We start from the raw sequence: 24,933 nt of genomic DNA, 5'->3' as shown, positions 1-24,933 counted from the left end.
CCGCTTTAAACGTCTTCGCTATATGAAGCGGTGTAGCATTACGGAAAGCGATCTTCAAGCGTTTTGGTATTTTGTCAGGACAGGTGTTTAATAGTGAAGCTTTATTTAGCGTCTTTTGCGTGCACTGACTCCGCCCACCCGTTACAGTACGGTGTAGAAACATGGAGTGTGATACTGCACAGCCATTTTGGAAAATATGGTATCACGTACGGAATAAAGTGCGTAAGGTGGTTAGCACCTTAGTACATGTTAGTTTCTGTCACGAAGGGCTGCTACACAGAGTAGTGTTTTCTCGCTAATAAAGAGTCCTTCAGCTGATCAGGAGAAATCACGTTGGAGCTGTGCAAAGAGTTTACATTGAACTCCTTTTTATGCTTTTCAGATCAGAGCTTCACTGTGAGGTCTGTAATCGTCTGCTCGAAACCATCCAGTATTTCATTCTGATTTTCTACAAAACAATAAACAAATGTATATTTTTGGATTAACACGTCTCCAGTCACTTGTGTATTTATGTAATGAATATATTTTAATGAAAACAAAAAAAAGTACAGGCAAAACTTTACAGAAATAATAATAATAATAATAATAATAATAATAAAACATCAACCAGAGATTTCACAATGTCACAACACACCATTCATATTAATATAATTAATTCAAATATTTTAATGAATAAAAAGGGTTCTTAATCACGGTCCTGGAGTAAGAACGTTCCTGCCTTCCATGTTGTCATGTTTGCTCTTCTCTCACACGCCGTATCTAGCTAGTTAATTAATAGGAGTCAATATGGGTGTGTTTAAAGTTACAGAAACCAAGAAAGGAATTCTTTTTTTCATCCACAGTTGCAGCGTATATGAGATTACCAAACATGAGAATTTCATCACATTTCCTATACTGATTGAGACAACAACAGAAAACCTGTTTATTATAAAATAAACAGTTCGAATGTGTAACTAAAGCCATATTCAAAAGGGATTCATTTTCCATCTGGATGTGGAGTCATTTAAAATGTACAAGACGGTGGCCTGACTTACAGGGACCTGAGTTACGAAACAGTGTTTTCACATAATTCACTTACAGCATGTTCTATAAAATAAAATAAACACCTAGAACACTAGAACATAAAAGTATCCAGATAAATACAGAACAATAGTGACAGAGATGATCCTTTCTAAAACCTGTCTCGCCTCTTCATCCCCCTTTCACCGTGTCAGGTTTCTTGAGATTTGCGTTCTCTCTGTCTGCGCAGTTTGACGAAGGCCTGAGCTTCACGCTCGCTCTTTCTGCCCTCGAGCATCTTCAGGGTCAAGTCACCTGTGAACACCCAAAGGAACTGTGAGGTCTTCATTAACATTTCACCTTAATAATAATACTAATAATAATAATTGTGACATCATCAGGATTTTTTTTTTTTTTTTTGCTGTTGTACCCAGGACTCAGGGTACATGCCTAAATGTAAATAGCTGTGGGAGAAAAGGAAACTCGTACTGTTTGGTTTGGGGTGCAACAAAGGGAGGCGGATCTGAGCGGGGGTGGGGTCAGGGCATCCTCCTCCTCCTGCAACTCCAGGCACCGCCTTCAGAGAGAGAAACGCCTCTCCTTCAAAGTCGTCACTGCGCAGCGCATCGTAGTCCAGCACCGTCACCAACAGGCACGCTCCGGCCGACTGACACTGCTCTAAAGACACAGCACTGCGCCCCCCGCAGCACAGGAGGTCAATTAACACCACAAGCACTTAACCAACACACACACACACACAGTCTAAACAGTATTAAAGAATTGCCTTTTCTTTTAAAAGAAAGAAAACTAAATCTATACTCATCTGTAGCATGCAGATTAATAATAATTATTGGCACCCTTGTTAAAGATTTTTTTTTTTTTTTTTTTTACCCAATCCAGTAAGCTTGACTAAAGATTTTATGGATTAACTTACAACTCAAAGGACTCCTCAAACAGCGGGTTGAGGTCCCGGTTCTTGACCTTAGTCGATCGTATGTCCACCTGTGGGAAACTATGCCTCGGCTCCAGAGACAGCTGAACAAATGGGTCACTGAAACCTGTTGAGTAAAAAATATATATATATATTTTTTAAATCACTATGACTTTAGACCTGAATAGCAGCATTAGACTGAGATCACTTCAATCTCTATTTTATTGTAACGAATGATAATGAGAAAAATTGAGAACAGCGAAATCTCCATTACTTTTCGATGCTGGAAGTGCACTGTTAACCTGAATTCAAAAGTGGTTTCAGTGGTGACGAAGTGACCTTGCCGTAAACAACATCCTGACTATTTCCAGTTGATAAAATGTTCCTTGACTACAAATTATCTCCTAATGTTAAAACAAGGACAAGGTTTGTATTGGGTTTCTATCCAAAAGGTCCAATATGACCTTTGATAAAACATTTCTTCAAGAAATAACATCTTGATATTCCTGTGTGCTGTTTAACTCTTAAAGCTCATTGATACGGTGTAGCTGTGTACCATTGGAGTCCAGGGGAATGAGGTTCACTGCATTCAGCACCTCCACATGCAGTTTGGACTCGGAGCGCTTGTACGAGGTGATGAGTGTTACTGCTCCGTATTTCTCACCGTGACACACTTTCTGTTGAGAACACAAACATTTTGTTCTGGAGGTGAAAACGCAATTATCATCACCTTTTACAGCTCTGTGCTTGGAAAAAATTCTGTAAAATGAGTAAATATTTAACTAAAGGCACTTAGTAATACAGTGTGTGTATATATATATATATATATATATACACACACATATATATATATAAGTCTACACACCCCAGGATAAATCATGTCAGAACTTTTTCCAACCTCAATGTAAAATTACAACAAAAAAAGTTGAATAAGTGTGCACACCCCTAAACTAATACTTTGTTGAAGCAGCCATTGATTTTATTACACCACTCAGTCTTTTTGAGTAAGAGTCTATCAGGGTGGCACATCTTGACTTGGAAATAGTTTCCCACTATTTCTTGCAAAAACATTCTAGATCCATCAAATTGTAAGGGTATCTCCTGTGCAGAGCTCGCTTCAGGTCACCCCACAGATTTTTAGTTGGATTCAGGTCTGGGCTCGGTCATGGCTAGGTCATTGATCGTCTTTTGGTTAAGCCGTTCCTTTGTTGATTTGGATGTATGATTTGGGTCGTTGTCATGCTAAAAGGTGAAATCCCTTTTCGTCTTCAGCTTACTAGCAGACAATTGAAGGTTTTAGATCAAAATCGACTGTAATTTGTAGCTATTCATGATTCCCTCCACCTCGATAAAAGCCCCAGTTCTGGCTGAAGAAAAGCAGCCCTAAAGCACGATGCTGCCGCCACCATGCTTCACCGTAGGTATGGTGTTCTTTTGGTGATGTGCTTTTTTTTTTTTTGCACTGAACAAACCTTTTGGAATTTTGGAATTATATTATACCTTTTGGAATCTGTCTCATCATATCATAACACATTTTGCCACATGGTTTGGGGTGATTTAGTTGGGCTTGGATGTTTTTTTGTGAGAAAGAGCTTCCATCTAGCCACCCTACCCCATAGCCCAGACATGTGAAGAATATGAGAGATTGTTGTCAGATATTCTTGCAGCTCCTTTAATGATGCTGTTGGTCTCTTGGCAGCCTCCCTGGTATGTTTTTGTCTCATCCTTTTGTAAATTTTGGAGGGACGTCCTGTTCTTGGTGATGTCACTGTTGTGATCCATTTTCTACACTTGTTGATGATGGCTTTCATGGTGTTCCATGGTACATCTAACGGGGTTTTGGGAATTTTTTGTATACCTTTCAACAAGTGCGATAGCATACGTCCATGAAACCAAGAAGATGTGCAGAAAATCCTACAGAAACAGCTGATCTTTATTTGGGATTAATCAGAATAATTTGATTGAACATGAGCTTGAATGTGTTTGGTTCATTCTGAACACAACCACATCCCCAGTTATAAAAGGGTGCGCACACTTTTGCAACCAGGTTATTGTAATTTATTTATAAATTTTTTTTCCAGATTTCTACCTAAAATGTTTCTGATCATTTTTCACTTCATTTTTTTATACGTTGTAAATTCACATTGAGGGTAGGGAAAAGTTCGGACATGATTTTATCTTGGGTTAATTTTTTTTACGTCACAAAAACTTGCCATTTTAACAGGGGTGTGTAGACTTTTTTATATCCACTACAAATCTCTCTCACACACTACAGGTATAATTACATTTGAAAACATACCTGCTCCCACACTTTCTTCTCAAAAAACTTTTCCATCAGCTGCTGGCAGCTCATGGAGTTGAGCATCAGGTGGTCATTCAGAGCCTGGAGCAAGGAATAAAAACAAATGAGGAAAAAATAAGAAATCATGACTTATTCGAAAGTTATATTTGTCACTTTCACACCACCATATCGACTGTACACTTATCAACTGAGCACTGAACAAAAACTCACACACACACACATATACACACATATATATGTATATATATATATATATATATATATATATATATATATATATATATATATATATATATATATATATATATATATATATATACACACATATATATATATATATATATATATATATATATATTTATTCTTGCTGAAGAAAATATATATATATATATATATATATATATTAAAACACCTCCAACTAATTCTGACATAAAATCATTCCTTTTTACTTTTAAACAGATGTTACACAGCTAGTCAATGTTCATAGTAAAACGTTAATTTTCTAAATTGCTTATTTACTTGCTCATTGGTTAATTGCTGACCTTATATTCATCTGTGTGTAGCGTTTCGAGAGGAAGTCCGTTCCCTTCAGCATGAAAGCACTGCTCCAGACACTGCCAAACACACACACACAGAGTTTCAGATTTAGCTTTAAAATGAATACTGTGCCACTTTTCTCATGGAAAATAATCAGTGTATGATGGGGAAGCTGACATGGGATACAATTTCAATGCAAAATGGATTGAATTCACCTGCTATGGATCAAGTCGATTTTAAAAACCCCCCCAAAAAGGTTTCTCTGGATGAAGTATATATATATATATATATATATATATATATATATATATATATATATATATATATATATATATATATAAAAGAACTGTCAAATAATAACATTGACCCCTGATATTTTCTCAGTTTAATGAAAGTGAATATTTCTATTGTCTTTTTGTTTCATTTTTAGCTCTAACATGCTTTATATTCTTTTTGTTTATCATTTAACTTACTAGAAAATGTATTTCCCAAAATGACAAGTGCAGTAACAACACAAAACAAGAACCCATGATCCAACAAAGCCATTTGAAATATACATATATATATATATATATATATATATATATATATATATATATATATATATATATATATATATATATACACACACACACACACACACACACACACACAGGGTCTCTCTTTCCAGGGGAGATTTCATCATGGTTTAAATGTAGGGATTCCTGTATATTTTGAAGATTTCTCCAGTCTTTGATTTCTACAGAGATTTCTACAACCTGGGTAGTCCAGAGCTACCCCGAATGAAACATCACACACTTTCTGACTGGTCATGAAGCGGAGTAATAAGCATTGTTATTGATACTGATGTTGATTCTCAGATACTTGATTCTTGGAGAATTTCTCCTGAACGAACGTGACCTCAGACCATAAAAACAACAACAAAAACAACATGGTGTGTGATGTTAAGATTGTGTTTAAGCACCCAGTTTTAAATGTTTGATATTAGTGATGTTAATATACACTGTCTGTAAGTGTACTGTTAGTAGGTCAGATGGGTTAAGATTGGATTTTACACACCTAACACCACAGGAGGATCTGGGACAATATCTAGTAAGTCCAACATTAAGGCAGATTTTGTAAATGTTGTTGTGGTTGAATGGATCCTCGTGTGTCTGAAGCATGAAGAGCTACTTAACACGTCTGTGTCAAAACTACACACCATGTTCAAGCTCAAAATATCACTCCTTGCTGTTATTATTTATTTTGGCATTTTGAAGTGCAGAATGTATTCCTTGTATAATCTAATACATGAATTGAGTGCATGGTTTTGACTTGAGACATGTCCCAGGAGGTACACAGAGTACACACCTGTAGAGTAAACTGCAGTCTCTGAAAGAACACAGTGTTGCCGTCCTCCTGCTGCGAGACCTGGAGCAGAATCTTCACCGAGTTCATCCACAGCGGCGTTAGCAAACTGACACACACACACACACACACACACACACACACACACACACACAGAGACAGAGGTTACATTCTGGCTCATAGTCATGCATTTCCTTACAGGACAAATCCTAAAACAGTGTATTCACCAAGACGTGTTTGAATCTGCATTCTCTTGCTCTCCTGTAAAATACAGTCAGAAATATTTCTTGTACTTATTTCCTACTTAGATTTTCTAATTCTAGAGAATTTAACATCAACCCATTTCTTGAAGTTGAACTAAAAATGTTACGAGTGTTCAGAAACAGTTCACTGGCAGTGTGACGCATCTCATGTATTGTACAAATTTCACAAAATATGATCTTTCCGTCATATCGTCCATCCCTCGTACGCTTTTACAACGGATCGGAGTCCGTACAGGATTCCGTGGGGTTGTTTTTGTGATTCTTGCGGTCGAAAATGCTTGATTTTGCTGCAGCTTTTTAAAAAAATTTGCGGTGCGGTTAGCGGAGGTTTTTTTTCTGAAAACTACTTGAGCTAGCGAACGGTCTTTCGCAGTGATGGCGTCACGTGACGCGTCTTGGCTCAAATCGCAAGTATCCTCCGAATACTGTGGAGTTTGCTTGATTTTGCGTTCGTGTCTGCGATCGCGAGATCCTGGAGGGACTGATTACGGCTGGACAATATATCAGTTATAAATTCTTGTTTTCCGATACGGATATGGAAATGTGTCTGAAATGTGCAGATAAACCGTTTAACAAACTGCAACTTTATTCGTATAAATCGAAAAACAATCCAGAAGTGTTTTGCCGAATGGTTTGATAAATCGTAGCGCTGATATGAGCAGCCGAATTATTTCGGGCTAGTCTGCATCGCTACATGTTGATCTGTTTGTATTAAAATATCACAATTTAGTATATCAATGTGATATACATGTATAGTATTAATATATCAATATGCTCCTTCTGTACATCATATAGCCCTTGAGGCAATATTTCATTTTGCCAGATTTATATTTTATATATATATATATATATATATATATATATATATATATATATATATATATATATATATATATTGTGTAATAATCCTTAAAACCTCTTCATAAAAAATTCATTTTATTTTAATAGCAGTCATGTGAATAACTTTAGTTATTCTTAAGTTACTATAACTAAAGTTACTAACTATAGTTATTCAAATGACACAACCGTCAAGCTTTAGGTGCTAGCAGTTCTTTATTACAACATCTTGCTGATGAAATTAAACAACTTTCTCTTTTTTTCCCCCAGATATGACATTTCCAGTGACCCGATATTAAAAAAAAAAGCCAACCTGTTAAAGTTCTCCTGTACCAGGTTTTCATTCATATACTGCAGCTCCTTCTCCAGATACCGCATCAGAGGATCCACAGCCTAGACAGAGAACACAATTTCCCATTTAAATAACATTCACAACGCTACGGATTACATAAACCTACAACACGGGTTTCAACCCTTTCGAGAAATCCAACAATCCGCTAACGATCCAAAGAGCCCTTAAGGACACTTTTGTTTTGGTTTTAAATGAGTGTGCGCTAGTGTATATTCACAGTCTGCTACTAATGAGCGCTTGAGCAACGCCTTGTACTCGTCACTGCTCCACAGGTTCCATGCAAACGTTTTCTAAGTTAACAACATGAAAGAAGTAATATGAGACGCACATCCTCTGTGGATCGTGAAGGGAGCCGGTGTCGTGTGGCCATCCTGCGCACGTAATTCTCGATGTCCGTGTGCAGCTGGAGAGAAAAGAGACATACACGTGGTGTTACACGTTTGATCTGATTCTCACACGCACCCTGAAAAAAGCAGCACACTGTTCAAGAACTTGTGTAAATGATGTCGGGATTTACTTCATCCTCTGACTGTGAATAGCAAGCATTTATACCACAGCGCTGTTGTGTTCTCGGTTCTGATTGGTCAGAAGGTGTTGATTCATTTTCTATAACAGCAGATCTGACAGTAGTTCTGTAACAGCAGTTTTCTGTAAGATGTTCATTTAGGATTTTTGGAAGGAGTCTCCAGTGTCAGAAGAGGAGTTTAGGTTTTGTGGTTTCTCGGGAACATGACCAGGAATTTTTTTTTTTTTGGTGTTAACCAATAAAATGAGAGACTATTGTTTGTAGCTTCTATAATGTAAATGGTTAACATGTTTAACAACAAAAAGTTTTTTTTGACAAATAGCTGTAGCATTGGAGGAATGATATAGTAGGACCTTGGGGCACGCTGTTATGTGAAAATAAAATCAACGTTGGTATGGTAACTGTAAAAGGTAGCGTCTTTTTCGTAATGTGTAACCCGGAAAATTCAGGAAGTCAATTTTTGAGTTTTCCTGCTATTCTTAAGTCTGAGACACATTTAGAGTTTAACGCTTGCTTTTTTAGCTTTGCACTGAAGCTACTAAGCTAATATTTTTAACACAATGGATGCTTAACCTCCAGATTAGCACAGTGTTCTTTTCCCAGCTGAGCCTACCCCATGTGCTGGGGCAAATAAAATTAAAAAAAGTCTTTGTAAAATTGCCTTTTATGTAAAATATTCAGGTCCGGAAAACTGTCAACTAACATCTATACAAAGCATCTACATGATTATATTGACAATCAGAGATACTCTGCTGTATCTTTGATATGTCTTATATGAAATGTGTTTATTATTAAAGGTCTAGAGAGATATGTTCTAACGTTTCAACCTACACCTTTAAAGTGCCAGCTCTCTAAAGCGGCGTTGTTACCTTCCGGCCGAGAGTATCTACAGCCGAGCGAATCTCTCGGTTCAGCGTGGCCTGCGTGTGCAGTAGCTGCGAGGGGAGCGTGTTCTGAAACTGGTTTTCTCCAATCACGTTCCGTGTCCTCTCTCGAAGCCCCGCCCAGTTCAGCTGCTGAGGTAGGCGGGTCAGCACTGACCGTAGGTGCTCCAGATCGTTTACCACTACACACAACTATTCCACAGAACACAGAGATGGAATTTTTTATTGAATTAATTAATTTTTTTTTTTTTACAGGTCCTGAAAGAGTATCTTGATTAAAGAGGATCTTTAGAGGACGGTTATTCCTGTGATAGCTCACCATGTTGACAGCACTGCTTGGATCACAGTTTTCTGAGAGCTCCTTCACCCGAGCCTTCAGCAAACGGCAGTACATGGAGGCAATCTTACACATATCCTAACACACACACACACACATTATGGCACAAATTCAGCAGGAATGAGTCACATGACATGATATGAGTGAACAAACACACGCTTGTACATTAACAGAGTGGACTTTTTAATCCTGTTACTACACTGCTATGAATCAGAGATCATAGGCATGTTTTAATATCTTCGTGTGGACAACATTTCCTCACAAGAATAGGAATATATGATCGTTTCGACTGAGTGGAGACATTAATTTGGTCCCCATGAGGAAAAACTGACCCCCCCCCCCAAATGGTAGGTCCTCACAAGGATAGTAAGACAAACATCTCTCTGTGTGTGTGTGTGTGTGTGTGTGTGTGTGTGTGTTGTGTCCACCTCTGTCAGCTTGACCATGAGCATGAAGCCTTCCTCTGAGTCGGGCCAGCTCAGTTGTTCCCAAAGCTGACAGATCGGCTGTAGACATGCTGCCAGGTCCACGGCTGAGGAGCTGTGCTTTATGGGTACTGCTCCAGTCTGCAGAGGCTGTAACTGCACACACACAATCCTTTGTAAATGTCAGTAATAAATAAATAATGTATCCACCAATACAAATATTTTATCAAGCAGCCTGAATACAATTACAAAATACTGTTATTAATATTTTTTACCATGTAAAATGACTTATGGGGATTATGTAGATGCAGTGTATCCTTATAAACACTGCCCTTAAGTATTGTTAGCAAAAACGTATTTATCTTTCATGCTTCATATGTTAAAAATGACCAACTAAAGTTTGTGGTAAAGGGGGAAACTGTGTGTAAAGGGGGAAACCTGAAATACAGTTGTCTGTATTTCATGAAAACATTTTTTTTTTTGTCAATTTAGGTATTATTTTTGTTAACTTAGTTTAGCATTTCCACAGTTCCTTCATTTTAAGACGGTCTCCTACAAAAAGACAACGTAAAGGCCAAACTGATACTAACACTCAGGGTTATACACACTCTCAGGGTTACACACACTCTCTTACACACTCTCATGGTCAGCTTGTATAAACAGGCTAGTGGAGATTAGCCCTTCCTCTCTGTAAAGGAAAAATATAAAATACATATGGCTTGATTTTTGGCATCTACATTGCCTTATTTGTTATTAACGTGGTGTTACTGTTGATTTAAAAAAATAAACAAATAAATTTATATATATATATATATCTATATATATATATATATATATATATATATATATATATATATATATATTATTAATATGTTTTTTTTTTTTTTTTTACATATGTCAAACCAAGAGCAACAGCACCACCAACCATCAGAAGTAACAATACAACAAAGTCATATATTTGGGATGAAATGCAGATACACTGAGCATCGTCCAATCAAAATACACAAAGGGACAAAAAACAGAACTGTACGTTTTGTGTGGTTTCAGTGAGATGGCAAATGGGAAGTGTAGCTTTTCTGTTTATTCATGAAAGACACATGACATGACTACGCACTTGAAATTGTTGAAAAAACTTGAAAAAACGCAGCAATGACGAAAGTCTTGCCCATAGTTTTATGCCCACGATAATGCTATAAGGCTCAGCAAAAATGGTTTAATAATAATAATGTCAAATTAGCCCTTGAATTGAATATTGTCATCAGCCATCACTTTGTAAGCTACAGCAGATCCTGTAGTAAAAGATCACAGGATTACCTGATCCACCTGCACTGCTTTCTCCACTCGCTCCATCGTGGTGCTGAACGCTTTATTCAGCCAGTATGGCAGAGCCTCACGGAAATCCTCATGGAAGTTCGTCAGCTGGAGCATCTTCTCTCTGAACGAGCCAAAAAAAAAAAAAAAAGGAGTGTTCCATCCTATGAGATATTTTATAATCCAGAACAATCAGAGACTGTAATAAACTGTAAATGTGCTTGTACTGAATTGCAAGCTGTGTTCTAGCTGTGGAGCAACATCATCTCACGCATACACCAATCAGCCATAATATTAAAACGATAACATTGTAGGTGCTTTCTGTGGTGGAGAGCATGGGCACTCTGAGCGGTCTGCGGCTACGCAGCCCCGTCTGCGATGCAGTGTGTTCTGACACCTTTCTATCAATGCCAGCATTAACTTTCTCAGCAATTTGTGCTGTGGGATCGGACCAGACGGGCTAGCCTTCGCTTCCCACGTGCATAAATGAGCCTTGGGCACCATCACCAGTTGTCATTTCTTGGACCACTTTTGGTAGGTACTAACCACTGCATGCCGGGAACACCCCACAAGACCTGCCGTTTTGGAGATGCTCTGATCCGGTCGTCTAGCCTTCACAATTTGCCAAAGTCGCTCAGATCCTTACGCTTGCACATTATCCCTGCTTTGAACAGATCGACTTCGAGAACTGACTGTTCACTTGCTGCCTAATATATCCCACCCCCTGACAGGTGCCACTGTAATGAGTCTTTCTGAGGAATATTTCAATAAAAACTACTTTACAACAGTGTTGAACCTTTCCACATTGTGAAATGTAAAAAGCCCCCTAAGGGTTTAAATCCTGATGTTGATTTGGATTTAGGGAGCCATACATCCCTTTAATTCCAAGTTGCAACTGGACTGCAAATATTGCCATAGCGTCTGTATTATGCGACATTTCTGCCCCCGTGTGGTTTTAATGTAGGAATGTTTCACCTCTTCTGTAGATAAGCTTTATCTTTGTGGATGGCTTGCAGGCACAGATACACAGGAAACAGACTGTTAGCCAAAGACTGATCCATATGATTCTCCAACCGACACAGCATCGCTCGAAGCTCATCTGCCAGCTACACACACACACACACACACACAATGTCAGTTTGATAAATACAGTATACAGCACAGACAGCGTTACTAAATATATCACTATATCCTCAATAACACACATTTAATAAACGACTGAATGAAATTTCTCACCAGAGAGTCGAGTTTCTGGTACACTACTGTAAACACGTCTAACTGCACAGCACTGAGGAGAGACAGGGAGAGGATTACGATTTATATTTCATTACTAAATGAATATAATATAATCAGTGGTTATGGTCATATCAGTGGTTGAAATAAAAAATTTTAAAAAATCAAATAATGATATAAACCTTAAATCATATATAATTTTATAAAAGTAGATTTAAAAAAAAAAAAATATGCTGATCGATAGTATATCCTGCAGATTAAAATACTGTAACTAAGGCTAGATGTTATACTGTGAACAACGCGATTGCATTTGTGTGCAGTTTTTACAGTTTATCTACAAAATGGCTTCCTATTTATTCCCAATACAGCGTAAATATTAGAGCAACCGAGCGAGTCCGAGTGAGTCTGTGAGTCGTTACCTCTATTAGCTCTACAGTTTGCATCTGCATTGACATGCTCATATTAATTTAGTTGACGAGTTTGATTAAGGAATCAAATGCCATACAGAACATTTACTTTAAAATGTATTTAAAGGTGCAATAACCTTATTTTCTCACTTGTATAAATAACCTGGACAATATGTACAACCTGATTAAAGAAATCTACAGTATATATCATTTTTAAGCTATGGCCTCGGCACAAGTCTATCGTGGATGTGAGAAAACCCGTTTGGAAAACTGTGCCGCGGACGGCGGTGCTCGTTTGTGTTCACACGGGCTAGCTGTCTGTCACTAACTCCCGTGCAGCGAACAACGCTAACACCAGAGCATAAAAGCAAGTGAGATCTCATTACAAAGAAAAACAGGACTGCACAGGCATCCTTGACCATTCTTATAAATCAGCTTGAGCCGAATTTCATTTATGGTCTTATAACCTGGCTTTCAAGCAGTTGAATATCTGAGTGCGCTTGAAAGTAATGTTGACTCACTGTACCTGTAATGCATCTTGAAGGCATGAAAACTTGAGCAATTGAGTTAAGAATCAGTGGGAGTCTGGAAAAGGGTTTTCACAAAACCAAATAACATTCCATGACTTCCTGAATACCATATATGGAGTTGTTCCTCTAATACTTTGATATGCTTTCTGTTAAATGCAAAAATGCCCTTCTGCCTAGCCAATCAATAGTTAACCCATTATCGCTGTTTGGTGTATATACACTGTATACATATTACCATTTGAACTTTGTGTGTCTGTGTGTTATTTGGCAAGCACTTGGTGTGAGAAGTGTGTAGCGGGGAGAATGTGCTTTCGCTTTCTCTCTTCTTAAGAATCGTAACACGAAGATTCTCTAATCCTAACAGTCATGAGTGAGAGTTTATAAAAATAATGCATTGTTGCAATGTTGCAACATTGTTGCAATTGAAAAATGAAGCAAACTAGTTGAAGTAAAGGCTCAGTCTTGAAAAGGATTTGATGGTTTTCTGTCTTGAATATTAGTTTAGATTTGGCCTTGACAACTTTAAGACTCGGTCTTGAATTGATCTTGGCCAGTCCTGGTCTTCGACTTCACAATGGTGGTGTTAACTATGGTACTAGTACAGTTACAGCGAAAGGAAGCTATCAGCGGCTGCAAGCAGATTTCTGAGAAGGCAGGTTGTGAAAAACCCTCAAGTGACTGCAAAAGATCTGCAGCAAGACTTGATGGTAACAGGCACTGAGGTTTCAGTGAGCACAGTAAGGCGCGTACTAAACGCAGAAGGTTTCCATGGCAGAACGCCAAGTTGTTCACCACTACTCACCCAAAAGTACAAGAAAACTCACTCAAAATCATATAAATAAGCCACAGAAATTTTAGGATTTTGTTCTGTGGAGCGATGAAACAACACTGGAACTTTTTTGCATGCTTGATCAGTGGTATGTCTGGAGGAAGAAGAATGAAGAAAGAACACTCTGTCCACAGTCAAGCATGGTGGTGGCTCGGTGATGCTCTGGGGCTGCTTTACATCCTCTGGCACTGGAAACCTGCAGCTTGTGGAAGGCAAGATGGATTCATTGAAGTATGAAAAAACATCATGCTGTCTGTAAGGAATCTGAAGCTTGGGCGTCATTGGACCTTCCAACAGGACAATGATTTTGCATACCTCAAATTCTACCAAGGTTTGGCTGCAGAAGAAGTCCTGGAAGATTCTACAGGGTCATCACAGTCACCTGACTTCAACCCCATAGAAAATCTCTAATGGGATTTGAAGAAGGTCGGATACATCATGCAAACCCAAGAATACTACTGAACTGGAGGCCATTGCTCATGAGGAATGGACTAATATTCCTCAGGAACGCTGCCAGAAGCTCTGCATCTCGTTTGCAGCATGTCATGTATCAGAGAAGGAACTCTGGACATCAGTTCCCAGCAGACACTGCATCGTACTCATCAGTCACATGACCACCTGCACCTGAATCACTTTCTGGTTAACCAGCACTCATGTGTATATAGCCACAGTTTTCATTGCTTTCTTTGTCTCACGTTTGTCTTTCTAAGCCTTTGTCTCTGCTGCTGTGGTTTGTCTTTGCCACAGTGTTTTGCCTTAGTCTTAGTCTTGTGTATTTTGTTTGCTTCTTTATTAAATGTTTGAAATTCTGCACCTGCATCCGTCTCCACCTTTGAAACGTGACACAGCAGGTCATAACAGCAAAAGCGTGCTCTATTAAGTACTAAAGATGCTCGCCATGAAGGGGTTGAATCATTTTGGAAACTGGAGAAATCAGTTCATTGTAAACAGCTGAAAGTCCGTACATTTTGACAATAAACCTGATTTGCAATGGGGGTTGACTCATTTTGATTTCAACTGTATGTATATGTTTTACAGAGCACTGTACAAAATTCTTATTCATCATGAATTCTTCATTTATTTATTTTGAAGGAAACTTTATTGAATTTCCTTTCTTTTCACAGTACTGGGTGTATGGAACTAAAACTACAACAAACAACAACAATTGGGAAACACACAGAAGCAGAAATGTACAGAAGGACCCAACTGAAATGACCTTTTTGTCACAGTTACTGATACTGTATTTAAGAAACTATAACTGTAACTGTTATCAGCCAAGGTATTTTTTCTTAAGCTGCGTTCATGCCCTCCAAAAACAATCCCTTCCTGTAAGTGGTCAGCATTCTACGGTATCATATTCATTAATGTGGTTCCTTTAAATCTATTGGTGTATAATTTTCACTAATGATATTCATATAATCATGTACGTACAAACTTGTTACCTGACAAACACTCTGTTCCAGACGTCTTTGCTGAGACGAATGTCCTCCTGCACTTCCTTAATCAATAGAGAGAGGGCGCTAACCGCCTCCAGCAAATCCTGTAACAGATAGGCATGAACATCACATCGACCTTCAAAAGAAAAACAAATGAAATATGTATAAAATATTCAGTATTTCACCTTTGTCATTGGCTGATGTAGTCCTTTTTTAATGTTGAACCACTCCTCGGTACCGGTCTGTGAGAAATCCAGCAGTGAAATCATGCAACTAATCAAAATCAACAGTGTGGTGTTAATTTATAACTTCACACATTATTATCGAGTTCTTTCTTACCAGCAATGCATCAATGACCTCGTCGTGTAAGGCAAAGTTTGCTGGGTTGAGCTTCTGAAAAGCTCGAGTCTTACAGATCTGGACCAGAACCCTACACACACACACACACACACACACACACACACAGCTAATTAATACTAGACCTAAATCTAACCCTAACCCCAGTAACCAAAAGGAAACACATTTAGTTCCATGCCATGGTGTTGTCAGTGCTGTACCTGAGCAGTGTGTGTAGCCGTGGTGTGCATTTGGGCGTCGGGGGAACGATGTCTCTGTACTTGGACACTAAGCACAGACCATATTGCAGGAAGCCATGAAGGGAGTCTCCTAGCTCTTGTTTCTGTTACCACACACACACACACACGCACACGGTAAATTAAGACCCTATCGTAAATATAGAAATAGATTTGGTGTGAGCGCTCCTGCACCACATCATGTCCATCTTTAACCACATCAGACCTCATGCAAGAAAACCCATTGTGAAAATAACAACACTTCATATGCAACTATTTCAACATCGGTGGTAGCGACAGTAGCGACAGCATGCACTGCGTCTCTCTGCACACCTACAACCAACCTCCTACAGTACATGCAAGACTTCAGAACCCAAGGTTCAAATTTACGCTCAAGTTTAACAACACATTCACAAAAGTAAAAAAAAAAAAACCCTTGGAAAAACCCTTCACGTGGTCAGTTTTTTCGACATTTTACACGTGTTCCTCTTTTGCATGTGTCTCAACCAGAAGTAAACTTCCCACATTTTAAAATCTGGTTGCTACCAAAAGTGAAAAAATAAATAAATAAAACAAAATAACACATTTAACTCTACGGAAATCTGACACCTCGCCTACCTATACATCTACACCCCAATCTGCTTATGCAAAAACAACATTGCTGCCAAATTATAAAGAATGATAAGTTTACAGTAAGAAATGCTGAGTGATCACTTTCATCATCAGCATCAGTTTCTCTCTCATCACTTGAGGTAATATTCTCTCACATTGTTTTACGAACCGGAACCTCGTCATCATTTCTTCACCTAACTAATCTCTGTACCCTTTCATGTCGACGGGGGAAATAATCGCTGATTAATTCAGTCAGTTTTGTTCTGCTGGCTACATTTCTTCTTATTAATCTTTTTCATTAGGGTATTTAAAAACATTCTCTGCTGTTGTCTGTACAGACTTGGCAAGCACTCTTCTCTGTTTTGATGATGATGATGATGATGTGACAGTGGAGACATTTTGACAGCCAGTATCAGTGTGTAACTATCTAAGAACGTGATCAAATCGTGAGGAAATGACACTTAGCTAGTGAGGTTTAGATGCTAGAAGATGAACTGAAACATTTCCACATCACTGTGGTAAAAAAAAAAAAAAAAAAAAGTATACATGACATGGTCAAAAGTATGTGGACACCTGAACAACATGTAGTTCTTCTCCAAACTACTGACAGAAAATTGAAAGGTGGAGCATTGCAGTTTTCCTTCACTAGAACTAAGAAGACCAAACCTGTTCCAGCATGACAGCGTGCTCCATGAAGACATGGTCTGCCAAGGTTGGAGTGGAAGAACTCGAGTGTCCTGCACAGAGCCCTGACCTCAACCCCACTGAACACTTTTGGGATAAACAGAAACACCGACTGCACTTCAGACCTCCTCACCCAACATCACTGCCTGATCTCACTAATGCTCTTGTGGCTGAATGAACACAAATCCCCAAGGCCACGCCCCAAAATCTAGTGGAAAGCCTTCCCAGAAGAGTGGAGAGCGTTATAACAGCAATTCTGCACAATGCTTCTCAGTAGCGACCCATCTTTGGACACAGTTTTTGAACCTATCTTGCCATGTACTCAGCTGACTCATGACCACAGTGCTGTTTAATTCTTGAATCTGATTGGCCAGTAGATGTTGATCAGTTTTCTGTAACAGCAGCTCTAACAATAGTGCAGATGCAAACGACAGGTTTCTATTCCTGCGCTCATTCGACTCGTACTGTAAGGAGACGTTCTTTTCGTACTTTTACAAGGAGTCTCCAGTGCCAGCGCTTTGTAAGTGTCAGGTAAAGCTGTAACTTTGTTTTCCACCACAGGAAAGTCTTGAAAACGTGAATTTTTTTTTTTTTGTCTCAACATTAAAAGAGAGAGAAAAGAGTCGCTGGTGAGAACACGACTGTTTATAGCTTCTATAACACACATGGTGACTGGAACTAATTCGGATTAAGGATGTTCTGTAACATCAAATATATTACAATAAATGGTTCAAAAGTACAACGTGTCCGTTTTGAATAATTAAAAATAGTAATCCTTGGAAAATGACTGGAGTACAATAGAAGGCAAAATATATTTTTTTTTATATTTGTGTATGAAGCTTGTCCAAAACTAACACTAAATACTCAGACAAATCTGAGATACTGCGGTTTTAAACAAAATATTGATTGAGAAAATAATAACCGGTCCAAAAGTCATCCGACATTATAAGCTTTGTCGGGTAGTACATTTGAAATCATCCAATATGGCCGCTAAACCGCACGAATACGACTGCGTGTGTTAGTCTTGGTATGACTTCCTATAACACATCTGATTTTATTGTACGTTTCAGATGTTTTCAGAGCCTCTGACCTGTTGGTACGGGAGTTCCTGCTGGTCCCAGTGGTACTCGATGCTAGTCAGCTGCTGAAACAGCACTGTAGAGTCCACCTCCAAGCTCTGATACAGTTTACTGTAGGCCACCCACTTCCTGCACGCACACGCACATGAAAACACACACATACACATCAGATTTTTATCAAGCTCTGCTCAGTTTATTATGCGAGCCTGCATAAACATCTCTATTAGGCACGAAATATTTGAGGTGTACTTATTAACGAATAACTTTCATCCATCAAAGAGAGAGAATGTTCTAGACTTTATTTTTTATTCTTATAAGCAGAGTATACTGTGTATACAGAAACTCACGCCAGGTCCTGCAGAAAAGGTGAAATATCATTCTGAGTGGCGTAGTACTCCAGCAGCGTGCTGCCCTCTCCACACAACTCACCCTTCCAGGGTCCGCCGTCCTGACCGCACACGAAAACACACAGATTATCAGTAGAGGAAAAAAGAAAGAGAATAACCCCCGCGTGCAAGTGACGTCACTTACACATTAGTGTTTGGCTACGTATATCTGTACCGTATCTGTGTTTTATATACTGTATAGTGTATACTCGATAAAACCAAATGACTGTTTTCAGAGATGAACTGAGTATGATGAGCACTGAGTGCTTCCTCCTATAAGATGACGCAGGAACAATTTGACTAAAGCACATCATCAGAGTTGTAGGTCAGGGTAAGTTATATAAGAGAATATACTTGCTGTATATCGTACTCAGATCATGGACACATCATGCACTGGTTTATAACTATATTTTTCTAAATTATGCTACCACTCAGTCTTCAGTGAAGTGAGAAACTTTTTTTTTTTTTTTTTTTTTTTTGCCAATGAAATCAATAGATTCAGGATTTAATTTAACAGGAAGTGTCCACAGAAAGATCTATATCCATCCATCCATGCATCCGTTATTTGTTCTACATAGAAGTACACTTAAGTACAAACGGTTGAATTAATTAGTTTCTGATTTAAAAAAAAAGATGTATAATTTTCAGAAGATAGATCGATAGATAGATAGATCAACAAATGACTCTTAATGTATTGAAACAAATAAATAAATAAACTAAAAATAGTGTGAAAGAACCTACAGAACCTTTCAGCTGAGCTCATTTTAATCTTTCATTATTAATATTTTCACAGGCACACTGTAAAACCGGAAAAGTTCATTTAACTCAAAAAATGTGGGGAAACTAATTACCATAAAATGTTTCAGTTGATAAATCAATTTCTTTAAGCCAAGTACACTTAAATATAACAAAAATTTATTATAAATTACAAAGTTTGAGTAAAATTTTTGTTATATTTAAGTGTATTTGGCTTAAAGAAATTGATTTATCAACTTAAACATTTTGAGGTACAGTGCACTATATGACTATTTAGGCTAGTTATGATGATGAAGGGATATCTGTGAAACACATTGAATGTCAAAAGAAACTTCGTAGCTCCTCGATTTAGTGCTTGTTTTACATACAAGCGCAGCTGAGTACAGAAGATTGAATCACCCACCACGTCTTGGATGAAATAACGATGTACTGTTTTCAGTTCGTCTAAATAAATGCATTATAATATGTATGAAGACAAAAATCTATTAAAATGATAGAAATGGAAAAGAACTTTAAAAATGTTGACATGACCCAAACTTTTTAACTGACTTCATTTGATCTTTTCACCGTATTATTATCTTAACATTCTGTAAACTTGTTGATTATCTGTGTTACTTGTGTTGATTATTTGTGTTACTTACAGAATTAAATTAATATCTGTGAAACACTAAATAATGAGTCTTTATTGGTCACATATACAGTAGAACACAGGGAAATTGTTTTCTTCGCATACCCCAGCCTGTCAGGAAGCTGGGGTCAGAGCACAGGGTCAGCCATGATACAGCGCCCCCTGGAGTAGAGAGTGTTAAGGGCCTTGCTCAAGGGCCCAACAGTGGCAGCTTGGCAGTGCTGGGGCTTGAACCCCCGACCTTCCGATCAGTAACCCAGAGCCTTAACTGCTAACCCCCCCCATGTTAATATAAATAAGTAAATAATTTGTCTTACATGTTTGTTTTTCTGAGAGTATGTAAACTTTTATACTAAACTGAAACTAGTCCACTTCCTTTATTATAGTCATGGCATTTCAGCCTTTAATTACGTGATTAATGTTAAATATCTGGTTGTGTATAAAAAGTTCAGAGTGTTAGTTATGTAGGGTGAATACCTGTTGTTTGGAGATGTACGCCTGCACAAACTGCTGTAAGATGCCACTATAATTCACATACAGACTTCGGCCGGCGCTCAGCGTATCATCTCTCTGCCAATCACAAACGCAGAACACTGGTTTGATTACGTTTCCCTTCTCATCATGTTGAAACAACTGTCACTGTGTTGAATGTATCGGGTTCCGACATGGAAACACAATGTGTGTGTGGTGGCCTGGGAAATCCCACCACATGGTGAAATGATGATGTTTTCTCTTATATATGGTTCAGAAACTGAAACTACCACAGACTTTCTCTTCTGCACATTTACAGCAGTTTAAAGTCTGCTTACTCGCAAAAGTGAAAAGGAAGAAAATAGCATTTCAATTTTTTTTTTCTCCAACTGAAAAGCATGGACATTTTGACAGCTGGTATCTGATTTCAAACTGAATTGATGTCATGTTGCTGTTTACCAACTTGAGGATCTAGACGTCTTTTAGCAGAATTCTGTTTGTACCGCCTTCAAAATGTCCCCTTATACAACGTGATCTTTGCAGGAAAGCAACTAAGATTTAAACAGCATATAAATCATTCCCACATGCTTTGGGTGAAATTTACTTATAGTTTCTCAAATTTCAGGTGTCAATGTATGTTATAGGCAGGAAAAAAAAAAAAAAAACCTTTGTATATGTTTTTTTCTCTCCCCCAATTACCATTAAATACCATTCCTTCTAACACGATGATGCATGGAGATGCATTTCATGTACGAGTTCATTTTTACGCATTATTATTAAATAACTTAAACGACCTTAAATTTGCCGTTTATAATGTTTTAATGTATTTCTACACATAATAACAATAATCCCATGCAACAGATTGCATTAGCTTGTTTTAGGCTTGTATTGGATTTGGCTCCGCCCCTATTTGAATGGTGTGGGATCATTTGAGGTAAATGGAAGGATGTATTTTGACGATGTATTATTATTATTTTTTAAATTCCCATCCATAATTTCCTCTTGTAAGGCATTAGAGCACTCTAAAATGAAACTGTTATTTCTTTAAAGTCCTTTTAACATATAAGCCTAGCTTGTGTGTGCTAATAGTCATTATGGCTGAATATTTGTAGCTGATGTATTGGCCCACATTGTTTGGCATTGGCAGTAGAATTTCCCAGTAGACAATTAATGATAAGTAATGGCACTCACCTGTTTGTGGATTAATTTGACCTGCAGGTGGCATTGCCCTCGGTCTGGGTACGTCTCTGTCCGAGGCTGGAGTATGTACCATTTGTCCTCTGTACAGTGCAGGTCCTATAATGCATATTGTGATAAAATTATATATATGAATGATACAATTGGCTGTGCATGTTCATATTTGCTGCACTGTTCTCAAATCTGATTGGTTGATTGATCTGTTTATTGAGGAAACAATCGTTTATAGCTGCTATAATGGAAATGATAACAGGAACGGACTTGTTTAGCGGACGTTCCACAACATTAAATATAACTATAAACAGATAAAAACTTATGTCATTCTTTAATAAATAATAAAATAAAATAATAGTTGGGAAATTATACAACATGCTACGGTAGTATAAGATGAACAGTTCATGATGGAAAACAATCAACTTCAGCTACTTATTCTTTTGTTCTATTGATGATGTCCTGCATTCTTTTTTTTTTTCAACTTCATCAGTTACTTTTGATTTTACACACAAAACTGGATTTCTATCTAGAACAATCTAGAAAAGTCACCACATGCAAAATTCTTATTACTTAAATACTGTTTCCACTTGAATGTCATTTACACAGCTGTTCATTGTAAATGGCCTAAACGTCACTTACTATATAAACATAGTTTACTATGTAAACTTTTTTTGGGCTCATCAGTAAATCAGTGTCTGCGTTATACGTAATAAACTTGCAGCTCAGTGCATGTCATTATTCACATCAATGCACATCTACCTGCAGTCTGAGGACAATGTTTCCCAGGAAGTCGTCCTGCCCTTTCTCCTTCTTGGCGTCCTTTAACATCCTGTAATGAAATCGGATCAGAAAGCAAATCAAATCATAACCTGTTTCCCCCACGCATGTAAATCAGTTTTACCATTCTAACTGTCACACTGGCTGTGGCTGATATGTGTGTGTGTGTGTGTGTGTGTGTGTGTGTGTGTGTGTGTGTGTGTGTGTGTGAAAGACATGTGAGTGGCAGCGTGACCTTTTCAGCCCATGAAAGTTTGTCCGGAATTCGTCGAGTTTCTGAGCAAGCGACACCTCCTCGTCTTTATCCCTGTAAAGCGAGCGTAATGTGAGTCAGTACATATACATTCCAACTCATTCAACCACACCGAGTCAGATGGAACAAAACTGACATGCTGGCCCACTTTGCATTTTTACTCACCACATTTCTAGATGCAGATTGGCAGACTTGATGTCTTCAAACACCCTGAAGGACAGAAATGGAGAATGAAAAGCTGTGAACTCACATGATCACAGTAATATGCTACTATACTATAAATCAGTTATATGGTGCTCGAGTCCTGGACTTGGACTTAATAGAATTTTAATGTAGCTTCTGTATGCATAATCATCCAGGATGGACTTATTCACTCTTGTTGAAGCCATTAATAGCCTGTGCTGAATTTCCCAAAAGTATCACAAAGTTAAGCTCAATTTAACTGAGAGAGAGCGGGAGAGAGAGAGAGAGAGAGAGAGAGAGAGAGAGAGAGAGAGAGAGAGAGAGTCAATGTGATACTCACTCTACCATTCAATGATCATTTTTGTGCTGTGATACTTTTTGTGAAACTCCGCTCCGATTATTTGTTAATATTTAGCGACTATGATAAGTAACGACCTAATCTTCCTATTTCTTATATCCCCTGAGCTTTTTCGTAAAATTCTTTGTTATTACTTAATAAATTATGAATGCTTATGAATGTGTTGCAAAGGCCCTATGTACAGTAGGTCGCCTTCAAATAACCCACGCACTCTTCGGTTGTTAGAATGATGTAGCAGTAAAGTGCAGCATTTCCTCTGAAATTTTAGAGAAAGTTGTATCCTTCCTGTGCAAGTTTAAGTGCGTTGTTGTGGAAATTTGTTAAATGGTGCCAGATGAGATGATTTCTGATATTTATCGTAAAGAGCATGTAAAAAAAAAAATTCAAATACCGTATCACTCAGATACCGTTCCCGTTATTATATAAATTACAAATGTATACTCATAAATATGAATTGCACCAGTCACAACTATACATGCTTAATTGAATTGTTTTTATGATTTTAAATATATTTTAACCTGAAATCTTAAGCTTGTAAATGGATTATTATTATTATTATTTTATTATTTAATTTTTTTTAGAAATAATGCCAATGTGTGGGATTTCTTTCTTTTTTTTTTTTTTTTCAAATTTCTTAAACCTTTAAGGAATTAAATATATAATAAAAACAATGTGTATAAAAGCATTCTTTTCTTTCTTTATTTCTTTCTTTCTTTGATTTCTTTACACTCACAGTTTAAAGGTTTCGTCCCACACCGGATTGAGAGTCTGTTTCTTTACATCGGTTTGGAAGATTTCCCCTTGCTGGGCCGAGTCCTTCACCACGGCTTTCTGAGGTTTGCTGCTCTGAGCCTCTTGACTTTTCTGTAAGATGCTCAGCAGGCAGTATGGATCACTGAAGCCTTACACACACACATGGAAATAAAGACAGGGAGGAAAAATATCACCACCGGGACCTCACATGCACTCATTCGGAGGAGGAAGTGTTTACTGTGCTAATTTGATGACTTCCTGTTTTTCCTCAGGATATTCTTTATAGAGGGAAACCATTAGCTATAACATATCACAAGTGAGATCACATGATCTTATGACCTTATTATCTATGTTATTACACAGAGAGGAAATGAGCTCATACCACTGATGTCCTTTCCCAGAATCCCTTTGGCCTCCTTGACTGTGATCTTCAGGCAGTAAACAGGTTTCTGTACAAATCAACCAGCAGGTGAACAGTGAATGAAAGACAACAGACAGATTCCATGTAAACACACCAGAAAGCTGATTTATGATAATGAAAGATTAGTTATTAAATGAAACGTTCATCACCATTGCATTGTCCACTTTTTCAGACAAGCTCTCGTGCTCAGCGTCTGTCATGCCAAACGCCTGGAAGATATTTCAGTGCATGTTACTAACAGTTCCAACTTCATGAATTACATGAAAAGTTATTTTTTCTTCCATCAAGCAGTCTTCACAACAAAATGTAATAACCTATTGAAT

General features: G+C 37.9%; 1 protein-coding gene across 1 annotated transcript in view; it reads right to left on the bottom strand.

Annotated features, from left to right (window-relative positions):
• Window positions 1-24,933, bottom strand: part of unc13d (unc-13 homolog D (C. elegans)) — a 30,737-nt gene continuing 5,804 nt past the window's right edge. Inside the window, exons 6-34 of the mRNA XM_017483863.3 lie at window positions 24,760-24,819; window positions 24,572-24,638; window positions 24,170-24,338; window positions 23,061-23,105; window positions 22,878-22,949; window positions 22,625-22,694; window positions 21,866-21,970; window positions 20,681-20,773; window positions 18,781-18,881; window positions 18,445-18,562; window positions 16,044-16,165; window positions 15,826-15,916; window positions 15,672-15,728; window positions 15,493-15,590; window positions 12,288-12,339; window positions 12,027-12,157; window positions 11,055-11,175; window positions 9,744-9,896; window positions 9,298-9,393; window positions 8,964-9,170; window positions 7,897-7,971; window positions 7,530-7,609; window positions 6,120-6,225; window positions 4,775-4,846; window positions 4,230-4,313; window positions 2,487-2,607; window positions 1,934-2,057; window positions 1,489-1,691; window positions 1-1,314 (exon numbers count right to left, since the gene is read on the bottom strand). Of these exons, the coding sequence (XP_017339352.1) occupies window positions 1,211-1,314; window positions 1,489-1,691; window positions 1,934-2,057; window positions 2,487-2,607; window positions 4,230-4,313; window positions 4,775-4,846; window positions 6,120-6,225; window positions 7,530-7,609; window positions 7,897-7,971; window positions 8,964-9,170; window positions 9,298-9,393; window positions 9,744-9,896; window positions 11,055-11,175; window positions 12,027-12,157; window positions 12,288-12,339; window positions 15,493-15,590; window positions 15,672-15,728; window positions 15,826-15,916; window positions 16,044-16,165; window positions 18,445-18,562; window positions 18,781-18,881; window positions 20,681-20,773; window positions 21,866-21,970; window positions 22,625-22,694; window positions 22,878-22,949; window positions 23,061-23,105; window positions 24,170-24,338; window positions 24,572-24,638; window positions 24,760-24,819 (2,997 nt within the window). The 3' untranslated portion in view covers window positions 1-1,210. The remainder of the gene's footprint in view (window positions 1,315-1,488; window positions 1,692-1,933; window positions 2,058-2,486; window positions 2,608-4,229; window positions 4,314-4,774; window positions 4,847-6,119; window positions 6,226-7,529; window positions 7,610-7,896; window positions 7,972-8,963; window positions 9,171-9,297; window positions 9,394-9,743; window positions 9,897-11,054; window positions 11,176-12,026; window positions 12,158-12,287; window positions 12,340-15,492; window positions 15,591-15,671; window positions 15,729-15,825; window positions 15,917-16,043; window positions 16,166-18,444; window positions 18,563-18,780; window positions 18,882-20,680; window positions 20,774-21,865; window positions 21,971-22,624; window positions 22,695-22,877; window positions 22,950-23,060; window positions 23,106-24,169; window positions 24,339-24,571; window positions 24,639-24,759; window positions 24,820-24,933) is intronic.

The sequence above is a fragment of the Ictalurus punctatus genome, chromosome 13 (assembly GCF_001660625.3).
Source record: "Ictalurus punctatus breed USDA103 chromosome 13, Coco_2.0, whole genome shotgun sequence".
Classification (NCBI taxonomy): domain Eukaryota; kingdom Metazoa; phylum Chordata; class Actinopteri; order Siluriformes; family Ictaluridae; genus Ictalurus; species Ictalurus punctatus.
Note: the sequence above shows the minus strand (reverse complement) of the source record. Positions and strands in the feature narration are given on the sequence as shown.